Raw genomic sequence first — 26,151 nt, 5'->3', positions numbered from 1 at the left:
TCCCCATCTTCGCAAGAAACCTCAAAACCTGGCTCTTCGACAGACTTCCTCCCCCTTGATGGACTGGAGCCTGCTAACCCCCCCACGCCTTGAGACCCTTACGGGTGAGTAGTCGCGCTTAACAAATGCCTGATTGATTGATATATATATGTGGGTGTATATGTAAATGTGTGTGTGTATATGGATATATGTGTGTGTATATGGATATATGTGTGTGTATATGGATATATGTGTGTTTATATGTATATATGTGTGTGTATATGTATATATGTGTACATGTATGTATATGTATGTGTGTATATATATATATATATATATATATATATATATATATATAAATATAGGGACTGGGTAAGGCCAGGGCACCCACCATTGACTGACTGGCCCCCCACCCCCATCTCTTGGCCGGAGATGGGGTTGCCGGGCAGAAATTATCCTGGGTAGGAGGGCTATGTGCCCCCACCTAAATTAAAAATATACAGAGCCCCGTGGGATGGGATCCCCGGGGCCATATTGACCTGGGGAGGGAGGCCACATGTCCCCCTCGTTTTTGATAGATGGTCCTGAGGCGAGGGGCTGAAATGGCCTGGGGAGGGGGTCTGCATGCCCCCCTTCCAGGTTGCCTACATGTGGGGGGTTGCTGGGCCCTCTGGCGAATCCCCACCGAACATGGCCAAAGGCTGTTTGTGACACTCAGTTGGGTACCTGCGGGGTTGGCCGTAGTGCCTGGCCTGTGACCAGACCCTGTAGCTGACCGCATGGTTAGGTGCCTCCAGGGGGTTATCCGCAGGGCCCGCGGCTGACTCCCTGCTACAGACTACCAAAGGCGTCTGTTGTGCGGGGTTGAGTGCCTGCGGCGGTTTTGTTGCAGGCCTTGCCGCAGGCAGGGCCCTGCTGCTGAACCCCCAGACAGTACACTGTGCTGGGTTGGGTGCCCACGAGATAGTTGGCCACAGGTCTTGCGGGGTTGGATTAACGTAAGGTAATTAAATATTACTTAACATTAAAAAAACTAGAAATCTACTGAAAAAACAAAGAAGGTTATAGAAAAGTCATAATTAGGAAATAGAATTTAAAAAACCTTAAAATTTCACTAAAAAAAACAAAGGTTACAGGTACGTTATAGTTAGGTTCAGATTTCACACTCACAAAACCATGGCAATTCAGCAGTTATAGTTCTACATCTCTTAAGAAATGATTAACTCGTACCCTAAGGTAACCATAACTATCGCCATACACTACTAATTATCCCACATATTACACCACTGATGACATCTCTTGTGAAATAATTAATATCACTGCAACTGTTGCAGTAAAGAAAAGGGTACGTGGCAGGGGTGCTAGTTGTAGTTACCTTAGAACATGAGTTATATTTTCTTGATAAGTATAACAATAAGTCCTGAATTTCTATGGTTTTGTGAATGTCAAATCTGAACCTAAGTATAATGTCCCTGTAATCTTTGTTTTTTTACTGAATATTGTTAGGACATCCATTCTCAAAAAGTAATGCAATTAATTTGTTTTGCCATAATGTTATTTGAAAACATGAATAAAATCTTAATTTTTTTTAACCGCTACCGCGTTTTCCCGCTGTGCGCTGGAATTTCAAAAATGCGCTGTTTATGACAAAGCCAGCTCGTCATCCGCGTAGCGCAGGTAACGCCCATGACGAGCTGGCTTTGTCATTAGCGCGGAAGGGGTTAAAGAACAACAGGTATGGCCTCATATCACTGCTTAGTCTAGAATACGTGGCTAGACTGGGCCTACACGGTATATCCTTATCTACACCTCTTTGGCACAGCCATGGGTTAGAATTGGAGAAGTGTGGCTCAATGGTTTGAGCGGCAGACCCTGATGCAGATGTCTAGCCCGGGACCAGGGTTCAATTCCCCGCCTCGGTGGGGCTTGGGCTCAAAAATTCCACGGAGCTGATAATTCTCGCCTCTGTGCCTATTCCAATCATGGAGTCCCACTCTGCAACTCTGGGCAATAGCTTGCTTAATCTCCACAACGGCCCCCACAACGCTAAGGATGCCTGGCCTCCACCTTGGGGGTGCCCAGGAGTGAACACCTCACAGGGAAAGCCAGGATGGGTGCCACAGCGGTATTCGTACAAGCGCCTTAAAACCCTCGCGGGTGAGTAGTGCGCTATACAAGTATCAATTTACATATCAATTTACATTTACAATTACTAAACTGTTCAAAGACATTCCCATGTCTGGTATGTGTAAAAGCATGCAGCCACTTAAATAACACCGCCCCAGATGCTGATCCACTCCCAGTTCTATCAGACCACTGATTTTATTTTCCATACATTGGTAGGTAACTGTTTTTCCTGTTGTGTTTCTTCAGCTTTTTTCAAGTACTGTTTGGTAGTAGATTCAGCACTACATAAAATGTATTCTTTCAGTGATGAAGGCTTTGGAAGATAGGAGGTTGTACGTTCTTGAATCTGTCTTGGAATCAGCAGCCAGGCCTATGTTGAGGCACTGGCGGAATGAAGAGGCTAACAAGATGGATGTAATTTAGTGCTGAAGGAATTTGCTAGTATTGATGTTCTGATCAGTCCTTGTAGTTCTAAATAAGATGCTATTAGATGTCTTGTAACAAATCTCAGCGTGTGTATCTCTTCAACTTATCCTGCAGTTAAACCTGGTGCCAAGATTGAATCTCAACCACAGTTCCCCAGAGAGGGAGATAACCTCCAGTTACGGTGCCTTGCCTATGGGAATCCCAGGTAGGAAGTTGTCTTTATTCAGCAACTTTAGCAGCATGTTTAACACTTGAGATGCTCGTACAGAAACCGAGTTGTAGGCTTCTACTTACTTAAATACTACCTTAACCAACGTATGGGTGCTGCTGGCTATGTTGTTCTCAATTTGTCACTCATAATCATTGTAGTTCCCCTTCCCTATGCATATTCTCCACAACTCAGGACTATCAGTATACCACCCGCTTTTCCACAGGTGTAAATAGAATACTGGGCCAGATGTACGACCGTTTTTTGCGGTCGCAAACTGGAAATTGGCCCATTGGCGAACGCAAAAAAGGGTGCTGGCATGTTCAAATTCTATTTTGTGAGTTGGTGACTTGCAAAATAGTGTTTGCAACTGTCGCTATTAGGAAGAGAGTCCCTTCCTAAAAGCAAGTCACAATGAAATGTACCATTGTTTTGCTGCCGCAGAACACTTGCAGTTTACCATCTACTTCAAGTAGGTGGTAAGCCACTCGCAAACGGGAAGGGGTCCCCTTCCCCTCTGTAAATGGATGCGAAAATCTTTTTAAGAGCAGGCAGTGGCCCTTTAAAAATAAAACCGAAACGTTTTTCCTTTTTAAATGCATCCCATTTTCCTGTAGGGAAAACGGGCTGCATTTTAAAAAAAAACTGCTTTATTTAAAAAACAGTCACAGACATGGAGGTCTGCTGACCCCAGTAGGCCACCATTCCTGGGAGAGCTAGTCATTCCTAATGGGGTTGCATTTTGCACCTGCGTCATGAATATTAATGAGGCATGCAATTTGCAATCCCATTAAGCATCGCAAACAGTGTCTGATACACTGTTGCACATTCCAATTTGTGAGTCACGAAACAATGCAATTTGCGACTCACAATTTGGTAGTGTTGTACATCTGGCCCACTATGTGTAACGATTATGCATTGGTAATATACACAACTATTCCAGAAAACAAATAGTTTTGTGATAGTCAGCCAAATTGAGTGTTTGTTTTCTGGCAGCAAGCATAGGAAGGCCATTTAATGAATAGCTTAGAGCCAGGATCGTAATGAAAGCAAACTATAAGAGCAAGAGAATCGATTCATACAATTGACATTCACATCTGAAAAGGTCTTGTGGTAAAAGACCTATGTTTTTGAATATGGGGAACCCAGAAACATCCGTGGACTGGGCATATTGCTACAGACAACTTAATGTTGCTTAAAAGACCAGAGTCTGAAGGTTGGATTTTGTGGTACACCCACTTGCATTAAAGGACACAACAGTACAAAATGAGGGGACAATATGATCTTCTCTACAGAAATCAATGGTTCTTGGTGCTAATAAATATTGAAGGTTGTGTAATTGTTGTTAGGAGTTTGACCTTATGCCTGAAGTAGGGCCTAACTGTAGAGCAATGTAGGCAACCTACATTATAGACTCTTAAATGCAGTTGCTTGCAGGTAGTTTGCATTACAGTGGTGGATGTAGTGCCTTCTGCAGAGATCTTGGTGTAGTTTGGAGGATATGTCGGGACATGCCCAGTCTCCCATTACTCTGAGGTAATTAGAAAGAGCATCATTCTGGTGCTTAATACTTGCATCACATTCAGCTTGACGAAATTGAGCTGTACATAGAAAGTATGTACAAACTTAGTAGACTTACTGTAAGGCCACAAAACCGAATCAGTGGACTTTGTCACAAAGAGAAAGAACAATAAAACATTTCGAACAAAGGCTGGGCTTGAAATATAGAGGGAGGTAATTGTTGCTACGAACCAAGGAATGGAAAATGACTATAAAAAAAGATGAGAAGCAAAAGGAGCAATATCACAGCCTCGAGAACAAAAGGCAATTCCTCTAGAAGTGGCCTCCTGTCCAAGATACAGCACTCTTGATGTGGCCACCAGGACAGGAAACCACACTTCAAGGTTATAGAACTAGATAACAAAATGCCTGATAATGTCCCTGAGTACACAACACTACACATAAGGCCTCCAGAACTGAAGACAATTTGTTCCTGTGACCCCCACGCCCTCCACTGAGCCTGCCTGTGCCCAACAGTGCCATACTCTACCCCTCAGTGCCATGACCTGTGCCTTCCATTACTACCCTCATCTGTGGACCCATTCCATGGTGGCTATTTCCACTGTTCAATACACCCCATGTGGTTTGTGCTAATGTCTGTGCTATTTTTTGTTTACCCAGCCAAACCCCAGTGCTTCCTTCCATGACCCTCTACCTTTGCGCCTGTTGCGCTCTAACTCTTGACTAAATTTGCCAATTCACCCACAATGAAACAGGGCTCACCTTCCCATTTAGTCCATAAATAGTTGAATGTACGTTTGGTGACCTAGGTCTAGCAGGCCCCTCTCTTGACCCCTTAGAAAGGTCAGTGAGGTAGTACTGTTATTTTGCTTGGCTCATGTTATCAAGATAGAGCTTCATCATTCAGAAGCCCATGACATTGTTACTGAACGTCTAAATAGGTACATGACGACTGATGGATGTTTGTCCAGTAAGCCCTCTGTGTTAAAAAGTGTCAAACTCTCATAACTCATGAGATGAGCACTCGGCAGGATCTGGGTGGTGCTCAAAGATGTCCACCTCTTGACATCCCTAACTCTGATTATATAGCCACAGAGGATTAGGGCGATCAAGTGAGGGAAGGGAATTAGGGAAGGGACAGCTGGGAGAAGGAAACCTGTAAAACAAAATAAGCAATACTGATAGAATCTTTCTACTCTCATGTGTTCTAACTAGAACAGGGCACTACCTCAAACTGAGGATGTGTTACTCCACACCTTGCCTTTACCTCAGAAACACAACTTTGCCAATCTTCCTGGCAACCATACCTGCAAAAAAAACACAAGAAACAAATACAGACTCTTCCTAATTCAGCCAACATCTTTCATGTATTACTCACAAACGCTCATGCATACCGAATACAGGTATGCAAGATCAAAAAGGAATTTCTCGTTTCAGCAGGAAATCAGGCAGGTTTAAAAATAGGACAGAGTTGCTGATATGTCACTAGAAAGCAAATAGTCTGCTATTGATCTCTCATAGCAGTATAAAGAAAAGCTCCCAGCCAATGTCAATAGAAGTAAGAACCAAACGTCAGCTAATACAGAATATCATGTCCATTGAAATATTCCTCCTCTTGGAACCTTTCAAACACAAAATGTTTGTTGATAACTTCCTACCTAGAAATAAAGCTTCTCCCTCGGATGCTAGACAATAAAGGAAATGCTTCCTTACCGTGCTGAAGTAGGGTCCAGAAAAACCCCAAACCAAACAAGGAATATACAGCCGACCCAGCTGTCAGAAACAGGGGTCCCCCAGAGAACTAAATCCAATCAACGATCCCGCTGTTAAATCCAGAAACGGAGGGAGGAGAGGTGGGGGTGAGATACGCTCGCCGCGCCAGTATCCAAGGTCCAGCACTCAGAGTGAGGCTTCGAAAGACCAGAGTGCACAGTAGGAGTCGGCACAAAGCTCTGAATTTGCTGGGGAGGCTTCACACAGCAGTGGAAGACCCTGGAGGAACCAACAGGAACTTACTAAGAATTGTACACTGTTGTAATCGAAGTTATTGAATCAATGATGCTGTTGAAGTAGTTAAAAGTACTTTATTGGGGGGGCGTGGCCAAGATGGCGGCGAAGTAGGGCGCGTTTTAAGTCCCCTCCGGCGCCGGGCCGTCTAAAGCTTCAATTAGCACCGATCCGGGGCTCCTTCACGGACCCTAGCACTGCCCACGCCCGCTGGGGACCGTGGTGACCAGCGACCCTGGTGCCGGGGCGGAAGTGAGCGCGGCGACGCTTCAGGCCTGAGCTGGCGGGCTACGGCCCGGATGACGGAGCAGAGAGCCGAGGTACATTGAGGACGGTGGGGAGAGCGCCTGCAGCAGCCACGCCGTAAGAGGAGCCCGCTGTGATCCCCGGTGCTGTGGGGGGCGGTCTGGTCCTCCGGCGGATTGCCGGTAGCAGGGAGTGCGGAGTTGGTGCCTGCGGATCCCGGCCAGCCGCAAGAGCCTGTCCCTCGGCGCGTGTCCTACGCGAGCCCGGGGATTGCGGCCTAGCTGCGGCCGGAACCAAGCCTACATCCGGAGGACGGCCGGGGGAGCGGAGATTGCCCCGATCGGCGCGACGACCCCAGGCCCCGGTAACACAGTGGATCCCTGCAGGACTCGGCCGGGATCCTTAGCAGCGTGTGAGGGGTCGGCTTGGGCCCCGCGACCCGGCAAGCCAGGGGGGCGAGAGGAGCTGCGGACAGCACGTTGGGCACCTCCTGGCCCCTGGGGGACGCGACCTGAAGGTACCCGGACCCGGAGAAGTGCCTGGTGGATCTGGGGGAGCGGGACCGCGCACGTCGTGCACTCCAGCCCTCCGGCCCGTGTCTTACGTGAGCCCGGGGATTGCGGCCTGGTTGCGGCCTGAACCCAGCCTACGACGAATGGACGGCCTGGGGAGACGCAGGCCTGCTTCGAGAGGCACGACAGCCCTCGGCTGAGGTCGGGCCTGTTGCTCTGTGACAGAAGCAGCCGGGATTCTCCGGTAGCAAGCGGACTTGGCCTAGCTTGGCCTAGCACATCCAGGGAGACGGGAGAGTGAAGGACTGCGCTGTGAGTGGCCCCTGGCTCTGTAGAGCGGGTTCTGGACCCCCGACGTGAAGGGAAGCTGTAGGAGGAGCTGCTACCCACTGCGGAACGGCTCTGCGACCTTGAGGAGAGACACGGTTTGAGGATCCCCTACTGCTGCCGCCCCGGACGTCTCCCGCTGTCCCTGTTGCTGCCTTGGGGGCTTTGTCCACGGGGTTGGTCAGAAACCTGTTGGAGCAGTGGACTCGAGCTGGAGCTCTCCCCTCTACCTAGGGTGCGGGGGGGCGTGGAGGCGCCTTGGGGATTACGGAGCCTTAGCCTGGTTGCCCACGTCAGCACGAGCTCGGGGGATCATCGGGGGACCGGTGCAGCACTCTGGTCTGGGACACGGTCCCGTCGAAGGTGAGATCCCGGTGACGGACTGGCGTTTGGAAGGAGTCGGGCCGCGACGATGTCCTCTTCGCATCGCAAGGGGAAACCCGGCAAAGAGGGTCAAGCTAAAGGACCCCAGCAGCCGGCCTCGCCGGGACCCAGCTCGTCCTCCGGGCGCTCGGACGATGAGGCCCCCGCCACTAAGGCCTTTATGACGGAACTCTTCGCTTCAATCAAAGAGGACATTTCTGAGCTCCGTACTCAGCTGGCATCGGATCTTCGCGAGGTGCGCAGGGATGTCGACGGAATCGGTGAACGGGTGGCCACGCTGGAAGACCATGATCTGAGCATGGCAAACGATGTCCACCAGCTGCAGCAAGACGTAATCCGACTTACGGAGCAGAATCTGGACCTCCAGGCGCACACGGAGGATTTGGAGAACCGTTCCCGTCGGAACAATATCCGCATACGTGCAGTGCCATGGGACGGTGAGGCGGGCGACCTTCGTGGCTATGTCAAGGCGCTCTCTTACAGATTCTCGGTGAGGAGGATCTGCAGGACGTTAGGATGGACGGAGTCCATAGGGTGGGGTTGCCCAGGCGAGGAGGGGGCCCACCCCCGGACATTCTGGTCCGTGTGCACGATTTTCAGCTAAAGGAGCGAATTCTACGACAGGCACGGGAACTCCCGCCCTTGCAGTTCCGTGAGCACCGTCCCCAGCTGTATCAAGACCTGGCGGCTTCCACGCTCCAGTAAAGAAGAGAGTTTCGTCCAGTTACCGCGTTCCTGAGAAATCATGACATCTCCTACTCATGGGGTCACCCCTTCCGAATCGTCTTCAGATGGCAAAACCGGTTGGTACAGATCCGTTCTCTTCAAGCGGCAAAGGGGCTTCTTGGCATTGATGACCTGGATCCCCCGTCGGTGAACGGCGGCTCTCCATCCCGGAGGCGGCGACGGTCCTCCTCCTGGCACAGAGTGGGCACAGAGAGGGACGCTGGGGGGCCGGATCGCACCCTCAGCTTACAGGAGCGGGGGGCAGCGGTTGCATCGGTGGCCTCGGTGACACTGGCTTCTTCCCAGCAGAGCTCCGGAGCGGCCTAGCCTGAGATCGCATGGCCATGGTGCCGGAGGGGCACAGACACTCAGGTACCGGGGGTATGAATGTACTTTCTGTGAAGACACCCCGGACCGTGGCCCTGGGGACTCCACCAGGGGTGCCCCGAGCCCAACTAGAGGAGGTCCCCTCGGATTCTCCTTCTCTAGGTCTGTTGGGTTTGATTTGTTGGGAGGGTTGCTGGTTGGGAGAGGGGGGGGTGGCGGTGTGGGGGGGGGGGGGGATCCGGGTGGGAGGTTGTTGGGGTGAGGTCGGGGGAGGGGGGGAGGTGGTGGCAACTGGTGGATGTTTGGTATTTTGCGGCTGGCTGAATGCGTATGTAGGGGCCTGGGGGTGAGAGGGGGGGTTTGGATGTCTGAGGGGAGGGAGAGGGGGAAGCAGGATGCTCTGGCGATTGTGAAGCGGTGGGGTCTGGACCTTCCTCATGCCTCTTAGCATTGGCACGTGGAACGTGAAGGGTCTTAACTCTCCGCAGAAACGCCAAAAGATCTGGAAATACCTATTGGATCATCATTTAGATGTGGTGGGACTTCAGGAGACCCACCTGGCGCGCAAGGATGAACTTCGGCTCCGCCACAGACGGTTTCCTCTTATCTATAGATCCTCTGCCCATACGAAGCACAGGGGGGTGGCTCTTCTTTTTAGGGCATCCCTCCAATTTCAGCCTCTGGTGGTCTGTTGTGATAAGGAGGGTAGATGGCTGATGGTTAAGGGACTATTGTACGGCTGTTTGTGTACGTTTGTGGTGCTGTATGCTCCCAACGCCCAGCAGAATGTCTTTCTTCAGAACCTGTTGGATAAGATCGGAGAATTTGTGGAGGGACATTTGTTTCTAATGGGTGATTTCAATCTGGTGTGGGACAAGGCCTTGGACAGCTCTCGAGCCCAAAGGGCGGACTCCGGAACCTTCTCTGTTGATTCCAAAAATCGGATGGGCGAATTGGGGTTGATAGATGGCTGGCGCACTGTGCATACCCAGTCCCGAGATTACACATTCTTCTCCCACGTCCACCAGTCATACTCCCGTATAGATCACATTTTTTTGAGCCAAGCACTTAGGGGAGATGTCCGTGATTCTAGGGTTTTTCCGCTCTCGGTCTCCGATCATAGTCTCCTGGTCCTTATGGTGCAGTGGTCAATGAAAGGGGACGGCTTCCGGAAATGGTATTTCCCGGCGGCACTTATTAGGGATGATACCACATGTAAGGCGCTTAGGGTGGCTATTAGGGAGTTCCTGGCCCTCAACCCCACGGCGGACACTTCAGTGTACAATACTTGGGACGCCTGCAAAGCCTCGCTGAGGGGCACCTGCATAGGACTTAATGCCAACCTCAATAAACTACGGAGGAAGGAACGGGAGGACCTAGAGACGGAACTTGCCACCTTAGAAAGGGCACATAAATTGAATCCGTCACGTGCAACCCTTAGACCTCTGACAGCTGTGAGAGGGAAATTGAGGGCCCATTACGCCAATCGGGCTGAGTTCACCCTCCTGCGCTTGCGCCGAGCGTCTTACACACAGGGGAACAAGGTGGGTAGACATTTGGCCCGTCAACTTCGGGGAAAAAAGAGAAAGAGAGTACCTTGGAGGGATCCAGGGTCCGGGAGGCTCTCTGCAGCATAGAGACTGCGACAAGGCGGATATTTTTGGCCGGTTTTATGCCGCACTGTATGCAGGTGATTCCCTGGATAGTGTGGAGCAGGACATGTTTCTGGCAGACCTCCCCATACCGCAGGTCTCCGATGGGTGGAACGAGCAGCTTGCGGCTCCCTTTTCGAGAGCGGAGGTGCTAGACGCCATTAAGGCTCTGAAACCTAACAAAGCTCCCGGCCCCGATGGCTACACGGCCCTTTTTTATCAATCATTCGCGACGGAGCTGGTGGACTACCTGGTCTCGCTTTTTAATGAAATGGCGATCTCCGGTACGACCACTGGATCCATGGCCGAGGCCATGATAACCGTGATTCCCAAGCAAGGGAAGGATCCCTCCAAGTGCGCATCATATCGCCCGATAGCACTCCTTAATGTGGATGCTAAGCTGTATTCCTCTATCATCGCCCGCAGGCTTCAGGACCTGATGCCGGCTCTGGTGCATCCGGACCAATCCGGGTTCATAAAGGGTCGGCAAACGCATGACAATTTGCGACGGGTACTGCATTTGATAGAGAAGGCTGAAAGGTTCCGCATTCCGAAGTGCTGGTGGGATTCGATGCGGAAAAAGCGTTCGATCGGGTCGATTGGGGGTTCCTGTTTCGCACCCTCTCCGCTTTTGGTTTTTCACGCCAGTTCATCTCCATGATTAGGGCTAATTATAGTTGCCCTAGATCGAGGGTGATGATTAACAGACATCGGTCTGCCCCCTTCCCTCACTCTCGAGGGACGAGGTAGGGATGCCCCCTTTCCCCTCTCCTCTTCGCTTTGAGTATCGAACCTCTGGCGATTGCGATGCGGGAAAAGGAGCAGATCGTAGGCACAAGATCTCCTTATTCGCGGACGACGTGCTGCTGTCCTTGGGGGACCCACTCCATTCACTGCCGCATGTTCAAGAGGTCCTATGTCACTTTGAGTCGGTGGCTGGATTTAAGGTTAACTTCGACAAGTCATACATACTGAACTTGACTCTTTCCCATGCAGCGGTGGAACGGGTGCGTGTGCTCACGGCATTACCGTGGGCGGCTGCCTCCCTCTTATACCTGGGAGTGCGACTGACTTCCTCTATAGGGTCTCTATTCGCGGCTAACTTTCCCCCCATGCTAGCGTCGATGCGGGCGGATCTGGATCGGTGGACACCGAAGTTTCTGTCGTGGCTTGGAAGAATCCATGCCCTTAAGATGGTGCTCTTGCCCAAGTTCCTCTATCTATTCCAGGCTCTTCCCATCCCTGTAGAGGTGGACTTTTTCCGGAAATTGAAAACCTTGATGCTGAAATTTGTGTGGCAGGGGGACGAGCATGGATTCCATTTTCGACACTGCGCCGTCCTAGGAAAGAGGGAGGAGTGGGATTCCCGGACATGCTTTTATATTACAAAGCTGCGCAGCTCCGTGTGATCGTGGAATGGTCCCAGCTCTGCTCAGAGAAACGCTGGCTGCACATGGATAGGAGTGTGGCGGGGAGATCGATATGGGATTTGATCTGGAACCCAAGGGGGATAGGCCTAGGAATGCCTACATGAGCACGCCGACCAGCACGGTCCTAAAAGTGTGGGATACGGTCTCCAACGATGACCACTGGACCACGTTTCCATCCCCCTTTACCCCCATTCACTTCAACCCGGCGTTTCCACCTGCGATGCAGGAGGAACCCTCCCGACTCTGGAGAGAGGGTGGCTGTAGGGCGCTCACGCATCTGTTCCATGGATTGTCCACACTCACGTTCCATAACTGCATGCGGGACTATGGGATCCCGATTACTGAGCGCTTCCGCCATGCCCAGCTTCTTCACTGGGCGACTTCGACGAGGGTGAGGGAGGCCGCCACTAGGGCGCCCTCCCCGTTCGAATCCTTCCTTTTACGCACTTCCACTATGAAGGGGACGATCTCCTTCCTATATGGGTTGCTCCTGGCCACTGCGACCGCCCCACGACCCCGCTACATGGAACACTGGGAGGTCCTTCTTGACCGGGATATTTCGGAGGTCGAGTGGAAACATCTCTGGAGCGATATCGTGTCGCACAATCATTCGGTGGCCCTGAGGGAAGCTCACTTAAAGACTATGCACGATTGGTATCTTTACCCATCCAAGCTCCATAGAATCTTCCCGGCATCCTCGGACAGATGTTGGAGAGGTTGTGGCCTCTTGGGGGACTTCCGCCACATCTGGTGGGACTGCCCGAACATTCGCCCTTTTTGGACGGAAATTTTGGCCCATATTTAAGACATCCTGGGGTATCCGATCTCGGACTCCATGGCCCATGTTCTGCTAGGTCTTCGTGACCCGCAGTTAGAACATCAAACTAAAGCGGATAAACGAATCCTGTGGTTATGCCTGGGAGCAGCTAAACTCACGTTGGCAGCAGCGTGGAAGAAACCGCAGGCCCCGGCCTTGTCACTGTGGCACTCGAGACTGTGGGGACTGCTGAGCATGAAAAGAATGGCGGACATCTTCCTGGGCAATTTTAAGAATTTTATGTTCCGATGGGGCCCCTTGGTTCGCTTCTTGTCCCGAGGCTTACCGTCTGCGGTATGCCCGCCCACGCTACGTGCCCTTCACCTCTTCCAGGTCTAATCGACCTATAGAAATATTGCGATCGGTTGTGTCTGTATGAGTGTAGTTGCCACCACCGGGGGGGTGGGAAGGGAGGGAGGGGGGGCCCAGTTCACCAAGAAGTTTTGTTGTTGGTTGCGACATCGCTCTCGTAATGGGGTTGTTAGCACTATTACCTTTACTGGGTACATGGCCAAGCAGGCGCCTCCGCCTGGAACTTTGTCGAACGCTGGACTCGTCACTGGACTTTGCTATACTGCCATGTGCCCAACCTTGCACTCCCCCATTTGGGTTCTTTGAGAGTATATATGGCGTCCCCTGTGAGGGACTTATGGCGGACATGTCGCTTGTGTTCTCTTTCCTACTTTGTCTCCACTCTTTTTTTCTCTTCTTCCTAAAAATTTCTAAATAAAATTTTACAAAAAGTACTTTATTGGAAGTACAGAGAAAAGCTGGTGTTCCGATTAAAGGCTCAGGAGCAACTGACAATAAGAGAACACTAGAGCATTAAGTTGCAAGGTGACATCAGCAGATATAGAATGTTCTACTTAAAGGGAAGATGTGAAATAAGAGAATACAACATATCCTCCTTCCTTCTAAATAAAAATAAGAGAAAATAAAACAAAAACACACAGAACATATGCTCACACTTTCTACAACTGTATTAATGCCCCCACTTTCCATAACTGCACTAATGACAGACAAAATCCTGAAGATAACTGGGTTGCCTCCTGACTCTTTGAGGCAAAATGTAAGCGTCACCACCAGAGAAGTCTCCATCTTCTTCCAATCGTTCTGGAACTGGATGTGACTGTAGACTAGGATGTGACTGCAGATTTTCGGAATTGACATTGTTTGCCTTTTTGTAGAGAGCAACCCTCCTTAAATTCCAATGTTCTCCATTGTAAAGTGTCACAAATTTGTCATGGACTGATTTAATCTTGAAAGGACCTCTAAATTTGGTAAGGCCTTGACTTACACGACCAGGTTTAACTTTCACCCAATCATTTGCTGCTAATTTTCCTTCATTCAACCCATCACAAAACTTAGATGAACCACTACTCAAATCCGCCAACCCAATGCACTCTTTCAACCAAGCTGGAACAAGTTTGGTACCGGCCATCCGTCTCCTCATCATGTCAAACGGAACTCTATTGGTAACTCCATTCTCCGTTGTCCTATACGCCCAAACTAAGTCGTTAACCATGTCTCTTACACACCCACCAGAACTTATGGCCATTTGGATAGCGCCCTTCACCATTCTGTTGGCCCTCTCAATGATACCATTCCCTTGTGGATTGTGCAGGGAGGTCCAGGTATGAACAATGCCACAAGCATCCAGAAAGTTGACCATATCCTCAGAGACTAATTGGGTTCCATTGTCAGTAACGAGTCTAACAGGGTAACCCTCCTCCCTGAAGACCTCAGACAATAAGAGAATTGTGGATTTTTTCGTTATCTCTTTAGTGAATTTCACTACCAACCACTTGGAAGTGACATCAATCATAATAAACCCAAATTTCATGTCTTGACTCAAAGAATGAAATGGGCCAATGAAGTCAAGGCAAACGGTATGCCAGGGCATATCTGGATTATCAATCTCCCCAATATTACTCTGGCTTCCCACTCTCAATCTTTTCTCGCTCTCAAAACACTCTACACACTTCTCAACCCACTCAGAAACCTGCCGGTCCATTCCTGGCCACCAAAAGAACTCTCTGATTCTCCTCTTAGTAAGTGATTGTCCTAGGTGTCCCTCAAGTGCCAACTTAAACAAGACAAACCTTAATTCGTGAGGAGGAATGAACTTATCATCCTTCATGATGACATTTCCCTCAATATCCAAAATGGATAGGTCTTCTAAAATCTTCAGATAGGGGCGAACACCTAAAGGTAGGGTACTCTCCCTCCTAGAACCCTTCACAATTAAATCCTTCACACACCTCAACACCTCATCATTGGCCATACAGACATTCCATTTGCTCTTGTTAATAGTGCCAGTACACATATCCACTAGTTCATCAATGGCTGCTACAGATCCTTCAGATTGCATAGCTTCAACCCCCAACTTGTCTACAACCTCCCAAGGTAAAGGAAGCCTAGATAAGCCGTCAGCCTGAGAATTTTTCCACCCAGGAATATACTCCACTCTATACACAAATTCTTGAAGCCTAGCAGCTAATCGAGCCAACCTCGCTGACCCTTTTCCTGCACCACCCGGGGAAAGCAATTTGAGTAACGGTTTATGGTCTGTCAGCAGCTTAAACTCAAATTCCCACAAGTACATTCTGAAGTACTCGCAACCCCATGCGGCCGCTAACGCCTCACGTTCTATAATAGAATAATTTCTTTCTGAACTGGTAAGTGTCCTTGACGCAAAAGCTACTGTCTTCAAACCTGTGTCATGTTCCTGCGCCAACACCGCACCAATACCAACAGCTCTGGCATCAACGGCCAACACCGACTTCAACTTAGTATCAAATGGAGTTAGGATTTTTGCATCACATATTGCCTTCTTGATATCAACAAAACACTCAGCCTGCTCATCAGCCCACACAAACTTACACCCCTTCCTTAGTAACAATTTGATCTTCTCAGTCCTTGCTGCAAAATTCTCTACGAACTTGGCATAGTATTCAATAAGACCAAGAAATGATCTTAATTGATCCTTGTCACATGGTGCAGGTGCCTTTCTTATTGACTCTAAAAGATCCCTCTTCGGCCGTACACCAGATGCAGAGAGAGTGTAACCCAGATACTCCACTTCCTCTACAGCAAATTTACACTTTTCTTTCCTTAAGGTCAGACCTGACTGCTCCATCCTGATCAGAACCTCCTTCAAAATTTGATTGTGCTGTTCCAACGTCTCTCCGAACAAGAGAACATCATCCTGAAAATACACTACGTTACTTATTCCTATTAAAACCGATCCCATCATCCTCTGAAAAACCCCCGCTGCAGACGCGAGACCAAAGGGCATGCGGGTAAACTGGTATACTCCCTCAGTAGTGATAAATGCAGTCAATGCCTTTGAGTCCTTGTGCAACTTTATCTGATGGTACGCACTCCGTAGGTCTAGTTCTGAGAAAAACCTACCACCCTTTAATGACAAGATTAATTTGTTGATATTAGGAAGTGGAAAATTGTCTACAACAATATTCTGGTTAAGTGTGCGAAGGTCCACACAGAACCTAAACTTGCCATCGGATTTGGTCGTAATCACAACTGGCGAAACCCAAGGTGAGATCTCAATCTGTTCAATCACACCGTGCTCAATCATATCATCTAACATTTTCTTGACCTCTTGTCTAGCTATAAAAGGCACTTTCCTCACTTTGTGTTGCATTGGAACTGCATTCTCCCTGAGTACAATCTTGTGTACATATCCTCTCAATTCACCTATACGTTCAGCAAACAAGTCTGACATGCTTTCAACTATCATCTCAGTAGTCATTTCAGTAACAACCATCACCTGCTGTGTTGCTCTGGGATCAATGACAATGTGAAGGTCATATTGATGACCCCAACCCAAAATTGCTGGCCCAGAACGAGCCACGTACACTTTCCCTTTGGCAGATCATCCCTGAAACCTAATCTCAGCCTTCATGGAACCCAACAACTCAATACTCTCCCCTTGGTATCCACAAGGATTAATGTCCGTAGGTAACAAAGCAGTTCCCACCCATTTCTCCTTGAACAAGGATTCAGGAACTATTGTCCAAAACGAACCCGGGTCAACCATGAGTTCAACCTCTTTCCCGTTGATGTTGAAGTTAGCTTTAGGTCTATTTCTCCTACCACGTTCCATTCGTAAAGCATTTGCTTCTTCTAAACACAATATTTTATCTACACCTTCCACATTCTCTTGCACATTCATCTCACGCCTTACTTCAACAATCGCTACTTTGTCACTATTTGACGTTTTGCACATCCTAGAGAAGTGACCCTTCTTCCCACACTTCCTGCACTCCTTATCAAGGGCAAAGCAACGCTTATAATCTGCACCATGATAGGTGCTACCACACCTGCTACACATCCTCATTTGATATCTCCCTCTCTCCCCACTGTTGTATCCTCCGGAACTTCTTTTTTCAATTTTCTCATTTGCCTCAAACCCCTTTCTGTTCAATGCAGCAACTTCAGTTTGTGCTATACTCGAAACTGACCCATTCCCACTCTCCCTGAAAGTCTCTTTCTTTTCCATCTCTTTCATACACGCAGTGGATTCCTCAACAACCTTGGCAATGTCACTTGCTGCTTGTAGAGTTGGATTTTTTGCCGCCCAAAGTTTCTCCTGCATTTTCTTGTTCAAGTTGCAAGGTGACATTAGCAGATATAGAATGTTCTACTTAAAGGGAAGATGTGAAATAGGAGAATACAACATACACGCCGATCGGTGTGCAGCAGTCCCTTTTATGCCCAGACTCATCTTCCTTCTTCCGCTAGGCCTTCTGGGAATTGTAGTTCTCTGGCGGACCAAAGGTGGGGATAGAGTCAGGCAGGTGCTACTGGGACTGGATTCTGACAAAAAGTGTTTCAACTCAAGATGGTATTGACCCATGGAAGCTGGCCTTGAAATCTACTGGATGATGGGTATTCAGGCTTCAGCTTCTGCCTTGGGAAAGGCATAGCAGGTGTGAGAAGTTGGCCTGATATGTGATGTTCACTATTCTAGTGGGCACCCTGTATCAGTCCAAACAACCCTTATGGTGATGGTTGTAAAGTCAACCTTATAGACCAGCTATCTTAGTGGTAGCATGGACAAAGCAGTCTTAGGCTAAACTCAAGAGGGCATGTGAAGCCAGCTGTTTTACCATATGCAATCCCTTTAATACCAATTGAAAGGACACCACACAGGTTCTATATATAAAATATATATGTATTTATTACTAAATTAATCCTCTGAACTCTTTGAGGTCAGAGGCACAAGCACATAACAAGATACTTAATTATCATACAATAAGTTGCACAAAATACAGTAATGCCCTAGGGGCACTTCAAACCATATACTAAAATAGTGGTATAAGAACCACGTCACGAACAAAGGATCGGTCTAGGGCCTGGAGAATCGCTGGGGCTACGCTGTACTATCAAAGGATAGGGAGCAGGACGCCCACGGGATGCGTGTGCAGTGTCTTCACACACACACACGAGTTACCATGGAGTTAGAATGGGAACGAAATAATTGGAAACTAGTTCTTTTAGGTCACTTCCGGATGGACAAGGAGAAAGCTACTTGAAAGTTAGACACTAGGATAGTAAATACCCACAGGAGCACCGAAGTACTCGCGTTACCTCACCCACAGGAAGCGGGTGCATAGGTGTCAGTGTGTCGGGTTTCGTCGCTGATTCCTATGGAGTTTTTTTTTGTTTTTTTTTTAAGCCCTTTATTGTATAGTTACATAAGACACAGCTACATGCCTACAACCCAGGGGCCGGCAGCAGTAATTTTGATCAGTTTTCTCATAACACAGCCCATCAGCCGACAACCCTGGAGTTCGGCGGCGAAGTAGAGTAATTCCTGGGATGAACCCCAATTTCCATAAGGATCTCATATCTGCCCTTTTTTCTTTTTTAAACTAAAACATTAAATGAAACAAAAAGAGCGGAGTCAGAAACCAGCCACAAGCAAAACCTAGTCCACAAAGGGATATATAAGCCACTCGTATCCGAATCATCGTATAGGTCTCCCCACAAGTTCATCACGGGACATGGCCAGTTCTGATGTTGGATAGTCACATATTTCCCCCTGATATGCATTCCAATGCCCCCATTTCCTGTCCCATGCCTTCGGGCACCCTCGAACCTTGTAAACAGTTTTCTCGGCAATCATACATTTATCCATTTCAGCCACCCAACCCACCACCAGCAGCCTATCCGGTGATCCCCATTTCATCGCTATTGCACGTTTAGCCAGAAGACAACCCAGTGCAGCCCATTATAGTTCCTGATCATTCAGGTAATTCGCCCCCCAGATGTTAAGAACACACTGCTTGGGCCCCAGCGAAACTTGCTTTCCCAGGGAGTTACTCATTTTCAAAAGTGAATCCTATGGAGCCTTGAAGAAAGATGCTGCAGGTGACCAGGAGGGAAGTGTCCGGTTGGATCCAAGGGTGGATCGAGGATGAAGAGTACCTGAAAGCAGAGGGGACAGAGTCTGGGTCACTAGCCAGTGACCAGGAAGGAACCAGGAAGGAACCAGGCAATGTCGCGAAGCAATCAGGTGATGTCGTGAAGTTGTCTCTGCAGCCACATGGACCAGGAGGTGTCGACGACGACCAGGAGCTGGATACGGACTGTCCCACGAAGGCTCTCGCTGTCCGCGGTGTCGGCTTCCGGATTGGAGTCAACAAACCTTGGTAAAAGCAACCCACGCAGGAATCGAAGATGGCTTACAGATCAGACCAGCAAGGTCTGATGGACTTCTCCTTTTCAGGGAAGCAGGGGCCTGTCTGGAGCAACCAGACCAGCGGTGTAAATTCAAAGGTTCGTCGTCACAGAGGCCACTAGCCAATGGGCAAGTGACCAGACAGACGCGTCGAACAGGAAAATGCAGAAGGGCCCCACGCAGAACTTGTGGAGTGTGGAGGGCTGATCTTCGGTGCAAATGGTGCTCGGAGCTGGGGCTTCTCAATCCCCAATGCACAACTTCGAGGGTGCCTCGGAAGTTGCACGGAAAGCAATTCGCTGGCTTTCCAAGATGGCCGGTCCCACGTCTCTCGTCGCCTCCACGGGACTCAGCTCTGCTGTGACTGTGGATCGGGCTATTGGAAGTCTGGAAATCCGGGTCTTGTCAGGCACTGTGCTCGGGCTCCGGCGGGAGCGTCGACAAAGCAAACCGTTGATCGCTTGATGGTGCCTGCTTGCACAGGGTGGTCACTCCTGACCACAAGGGAGATTCTTCGGTCTTCCATCTTCAGGTAGAACGTCGAAGGTCCAGAGTTTCGTTTTAAGTTTCAGTCAGGATAAATCTAAAGTCTTGGGACTCAGCTCCTACCTATATACCAAATTTAGGGGCTGGATTACCTGCTAGGTCCCTCCTATGGGTGGGACCAGGGAAGGTGGTGGTTACACCCCTTTCCCTTTGTCCAGTTTCGTGCCAGAGCTGGGGCTGGAGTGCCCCAGCACCGGTTAGAACCGGACTATGCATGGGACACCTTGTGTGCCCCAGGCAGTGTCTCATTCCATTCATCCCTCCCTGCCCCAATACACTATGGCCTGTCTGGGGTGGTGCTAGCACCTCCCAAGACAGGAAACCTATTGTCCAAGCCTCCCTCTCTGGAAGGACTCCCAGCAGCAGGAGGTCAGACTTGTGTCTGTGGCAGCAGCATCCATTTTGTGATGCTGAGGCTCTGGTTAACTTTAACCGGGATTAGTAGGAACAACATGTCTTCTCCCTCTAGAAGGGTGGAATGCTACCCCTTTCGCCAGAACTGGCGAGGGGGTAGTATTCCAAAGCGTATGACACAACATGTTTTGATAAAGCCAAACCAAAGTTAGCATTCAACCGCAAGGATTATAATGCACTTAAGAGTATATGGTATGGCTATATCCTAGAATAGCTATAAGGACATGGTTCCGAAAGCTGCAGACAGGCTCAGCTCATGCTAGAGCCTCATCTCACATAAAACCAAGCACTCTGCCTTCAGGATTGTTAAGGCCTGCCATAGGAGTGACATATAGGTGTATGTGTCTAGATATAAGGTTAGATATAGGAATACTATACCTAAGCAAGGGCTGATTACACGACCTTGCCCCAGCTGAGTGATCAGCCAGTTGTGTCAGTTTGGATGGCCAGCCAGGGGTGGCAAAAGATATGCTGCAGCCCCTGGTAGGCCTTGGGTGCACCTAAGCCCTGGGTACCTATGGTACACTGTACAGGGACTCACAAGAGTGACCCAACATCCAATTAGGTATGTATCTAAAGTACATGGAGTCCATTTTACAGAGAGAGCAGATAGCCTGGGGCCCTGAATAGCAGGATCCCAGGCCAACTAAGTCGAAAACCAGCTAAACACAAGGCAAAAAATCTGGGGTAACCATAGTCCGGTATCCACCTTCCTACAGCAGGTGCTCACATGTCTTTCATATATGGATGCACAGCCATGTCATCCACAAACCAGGGCCCTGATAAAAGTGGGCACCATTGGCTGGGTTTCTACTATTTGAAGTTGCCTTACAACTTTCATATGTTAGGACTTTGATATTGTATATACTCGCCCTCTAAGATTCTTGATTTTGAACATCCATTGCATCAGAAATGGTACTCAAGGTTCACACTTTGAAATGGCTATGCTACTTGGGGATCCTGTTTCAAGAGTTTCTCTTGCCATGTGTCTCAGTTAGGCCTAGAAGGAAATATTGCAATTTTACATGAACATGGGTTCTTCCTAAATGGCCCTCACTTTTTCACATTAACTTTTGACACACATTTACGACCGTTTAAATAAGTTTTTTGGAAACACAAACCTTGCTTACTCGAATCAACTTTGCAAGCATACTATCGTATTGCCTTGACACTATGTACAAGGTCTACACATATGGTGTCCAACTGCGCTTATTACTTTCGTACATATGGCGACATAGTTATCTGTAGCACACGAACAATGGTAGCTTGATTACATTCTCAACCCAAGGGAAGGATGCCTTTTGTTGTAAATAAATATATGTTTCTGGTTGTAAATAGAGACACACTCCTGCTGTCATCGAGAGGTCTCTACACGCTGTTGCTTTTGCCCAGCAGCTGACTGATCTCTCCGTGAGGGGAGTCCAGCTTGTGACCAAGAAGGGGTCCTACACGCTTTCCCTACAGATGATGGGGTTGCATCATCCAGCTTGGGATTTCTTGGCAGGACATACACATACACTCCAGACACATAAGTTAGAATATGCGTAGTAGGAGTACACCAGATTATTATACTGTTTCATTTGCTTGTATGTATACATTGTTCCAGCAAGATAGTGGAGCTTTTTATCTTGTTCACTGCCATGATACTTCTAATGACGTTCATCATTTCAGAGCATATATTCTATATAAGAATCACGTTGGGTCAATAAAAACGACTCTGGTTCTGTGTATATTTCTCTGAGAAAAAGAGAGGACGAGTGTCTGAGTAAAAGGGTTCAAGATCTGTCACCATGATTCCTGAGGAATCAGGGTTGTCATGTTCAGTGGTTGCCAGAACGATTTTCTCCCTGTCTAGGTTTTGGGGTGGCTTATGGTGGCACTGTGAACTAGCTGGCCTATGGGACAACATATCCTGAGGGGGTCACAGAATCAGTCTGGCACCATCCCAAGGTTTATGCCATTCACAAATGAACAGTTCCTACTGATTAGTCGAAACTGTATGGCATGGCGCTGCCAACGTTGGTTGGGTTCTTATTTTGCATGGATCACCTGAGTAGTTCAATCGCGCCTTCTCAGAGACCCCTACACACCTTAGTCTGAGTCATCCGTGGTGGTTGGCAATATCCTCCTCAGCTGAGTAGGGAAGTCCTCCTATGTATTGGCTGTGGGTAGTTCAAGCTTGAAAGGATATAATTCCTGCTGTGATTACCCACTGAGTACTTCATTTTGCATACATGGCACAATAAAACAGAACTGCAGGTATGCAGTTACTCGGAAACTTCTTCAGCATGGTCTCACACTAGATGGTGGGGGCATTACCTTCATGGTTGAGGCAAACGAAGCACATAGGGCAAAGGTGTTATATTCTTGAGTTACAGTCCCGGCTGCAGATGAGGCAACACAATTAGTTCACACTTACATGGAGAATATATGGATATCATTAACTTGCCAAGAACACATCAGTGGGTTTAAAGACACCTTCCCCCACACAATAGCAAATGTGAAAGTGGACACACTCAGCAATGAGGGGGCAACATGGCAGGTCCTAGCTGGATACACACCACATTCGGGTATCAACAATTTGTCTGCAGCTCAGATGTGAGCATTGTACAATAATGTATTTGTATTTCGATTTATATAGCGCACGAATCACCTAGGGGTCTCAAGGCGCTTGCTTAGGGAACCCGTCCTGGTATTCCCCTGTGAGATACCCCGGCAGGGTATTCACAAGGTGAAAGCCAGGCATCCCGCCGCGAGGGGCCGTAGTGGAGATTAAGCAAGCTATTGCCCAGAGTCGCAGAGTGTGACCCCGTGAGTCAAGTAGGCACCGGAGCAAGAATTGTCGAGTCCGTGGAATTTTTGAGCCCGAGACCCGCCGAGGCGGGGAATCGAACCCTGGTCCACGGCTGATCTCAGCTTCCGGGTCTGCCGCCTCTAACCACTGAGCCACGCTTCTCCACATAATCTAGTAACAATATATAGATGTCTTACACAGTTTGTAATGTGAAAACTTACTCTTGCATTCAAGCTGCACCACCACAGTAGGTTACACCGGGCATTAGCCCACAAACCCTAAATGCAGTTATGAGTAATATCCCCCCCAAAAGGGACGAAATTCAATTTTGGATTGCACAGAAAACGAATCAGCTTGAAGCAGTATTTCCCCATACAGGCCCGCAGGAAAAACACAGTATATTAACAATTTGCTTGCTAATGGGCATGCTCCCTCTGCTTAAGACTGTGCCTCTTGGGGTACGGTGTTTGCTGCAGTATATACCAGAGCATATCGTACCCCTTCTCCGGCTGTTCTGCCTGAAGTACTGAAACAGATCCAGAATGAGTACAGGGCAGCACCTGCAGTGGCCTATGGGATGAAACTGACGGGCAACTTTGCCGCAGTAACCCCGATAATGTTGAGCAACATTAAAGGGGAAGCAGCAGAGTTAGCTATACCCTAGCACCTGAGGGATTTGACTCCTGCACAGCAGAAGTATAAATTACCTAAAATTAATGAAGAAACCTATGCTACGCTTGGTAGAGATAATTTGGCAGCCAGACCTGGGATACCACAATTAAAGAGCAATTCTGAAAAGGATAACTCTAAGTAAGCACCCAACTCCTCGACAAAGAAGTGGGATAACAAGAAAAATAAAGACAAAACAAAATCACTGGGTGAGTCTTCTACGCAGAAATCCACAGAGAAATGTTATAACCTGTGGAAGCATGATTGTTAGACCGCCGGACTGGTATCAGGACACTGCTACTCGTTCATTTTGTTCCTCTTATGAATCATCCGGTAAACGTTCGGAGACAGAAGGATGGTCAGGAGGCAGATAGGAGGAGCATAAAGGACTCACAATGCATATCTGACTACATTATTAAACAAGAAGAAAATATCAAAACATCAATTCAAAAAGAAGGTAGCCGGACTCTAAATCAGGCATGCCCCGTATATTGAGGGCTCTGCTTTTGAGCGGGGAATGGGCAGTGATAATGCTGGATAGCACAGCAGAAGTTACAAAAGTTCGCTGAACCTGATTGATTGTCTGGTGGGAGTAGCTCTAAGTAAGTACATCCTGGGGCAAACACCAGATACCAGGGTGAGTGTTCCACATAGTCTATACGAAGTCTTACTACGGTTGGGTAGGGACATGCCCAAATTCAATAATGTCCCCTTTTAGGAGGACCTAATTCAAAGTTACAATATACTTCTGGCTAAAAAGGATTGTCCACCTGATTTCATAATGGATTTCCCAAACCGGGAAACAGTTATGTTCGAGGCATATGAGCTGCAGATTACACACTGTGCATAGATGGCCACCTAGTGTTGGGCCTGGATGTTTGCAGTTAATTTTTTGTCCTGGAAAGTCTTTGGAAGTCACAGGATAGGTGACTCTTCCTTTGGATCATAATGCGCATGGGCATCGGCTCCATCCCCAGATTGTTTTTTTCCACCACCGGGCTCGGATCTGTTTCCTGCGCTCCGTGTTGGAACTGTTTTTCCTTCAGCGCGCAATCCTCACTAGCTTTGACGGTATTGTTTCGAACGCGTTTCCAGTCTACGCTACTCTTCAACTCCGAAGTCTTCGATTCCGGTCGTCGACGAAGGCCTCCGGGCCTACCCATACCGCATATTCCAGCTCATGGAAAGGATGCCATTTAAAAAACGTCCTCCATGTGGGTCGAAGTTTCTCCACACCGATCTCCATGAGGTGTGCAACCTTGCCTCTCACCGGAACTTGAGGCTATAGACTGTTCCGCTTGTGCCTCTTTCCGCTCCAAGAAGACGATCCGGGACCGACGAGCTCGAAGAACAATGTCTCACTCGTCCGCTTCAATCCCAGACGACATCTTCGAAGAGGGCGTCTACGTCCCAGAACAACAGCAAGAACATGCTGTCCACAGCAACTCCGAGGCCGAAAATTCCGATGTCGAGGACATCACTCCGGCACAGAGGGTTGTAAGTAAGAACGTCGACCCCGACCCTTCCTCAACACCTTCCAAAAAGGCTTCGGTCACACCCGCGCCCTCGGGTGCACACCGAGACACTGCTTCCCATGCCCCGCCTTCGAGCTCGGCAAAGAAGCCTAATAAGCCTTTAGGCGACTCGGGCTTGAGTCAGCCTGCCCCGGGTGCCGGCCCACACCTACCGGCACCAAAAAAAAAAAGCGTCATCTTCCTCCATGCCGGCATCGAAGCACTCTGCGCCGAAGACTAGTGCTAGCTCCTCTGCACCGAAACCACACTCGGAGCCAAGCAAAAAATTGCCACCCGATTCCCACGCTTCGGAGCCGAAAAAATCCTCGGATCCAAAAAAATCATCGTAGTGGGAAAAACCATCAGAACCGAAAAGAATTTCGGAGCCGAAAAAGACAAATGCTCCACCGGCTAGAGACACTGCCAAAGAACACATTTCGAAGCCAAAAGATGCTCACAGCTCGGTGCCGAAAAAGCCCTTAACACCAAAGGATCTGCCTCCCACAGAGGACCTATTCCATCCAGACCCTGCACAAAAGACTCTGGTTAAAGATCCAAAAACTGGTCGACTAACTCTTAGTTCTAAAAAGCGACCATTGGACACACTTGCACCTGCTCCTCATCCAAAGAAAAAGGACATTGCAACCTCTCCTCTAAGGATACCTTCTCCTCCTCCTCCTCATATACCTCCACCGCCTCCTCCCCTACCACATCGCTCCCCTACACATTCTCCTACTCAACGGAGTAGACTATGATAACAGGGATGACACCTCTGATGACACAGGGGGTGGTGCAGATAGTGAGCCACCAGAGCCTTCT

General features: G+C 48.7%; 1 protein-coding gene across 6 annotated transcripts in view; it reads left to right on the top strand.

Annotated features, from left to right (window-relative positions):
- Positions 1–26,151, top strand: part of CADM3 (cell adhesion molecule 3) — an 811,765-nt gene that overhangs the window by 443,112 nt on the left and 342,502 nt on the right. For all 6 annotated transcript variants that reach the window (XM_078670695.1, XM_078670694.1, XM_078670697.1 and 3 more), the window contains exon 6: positions 2,647–2,737. In XM_078670695.1, the coding sequence (XP_078526821.1) occupies positions 2,647–2,737 (91 nt within the window). The remainder of the gene's footprint in view (positions 1–2,646; positions 2,738–26,151) is intronic.

The sequence above is a fragment of the Lissotriton helveticus genome, chromosome 12 (assembly GCF_964261635.1).
Source record: "Lissotriton helveticus chromosome 12, aLisHel1.1, whole genome shotgun sequence".
Classification (NCBI taxonomy): Eukaryota; Metazoa; Chordata; class Amphibia; order Caudata; family Salamandridae; genus Lissotriton; species Lissotriton helveticus.
This window is presented reverse-complemented; position numbering and strand designations above follow the sequence as displayed.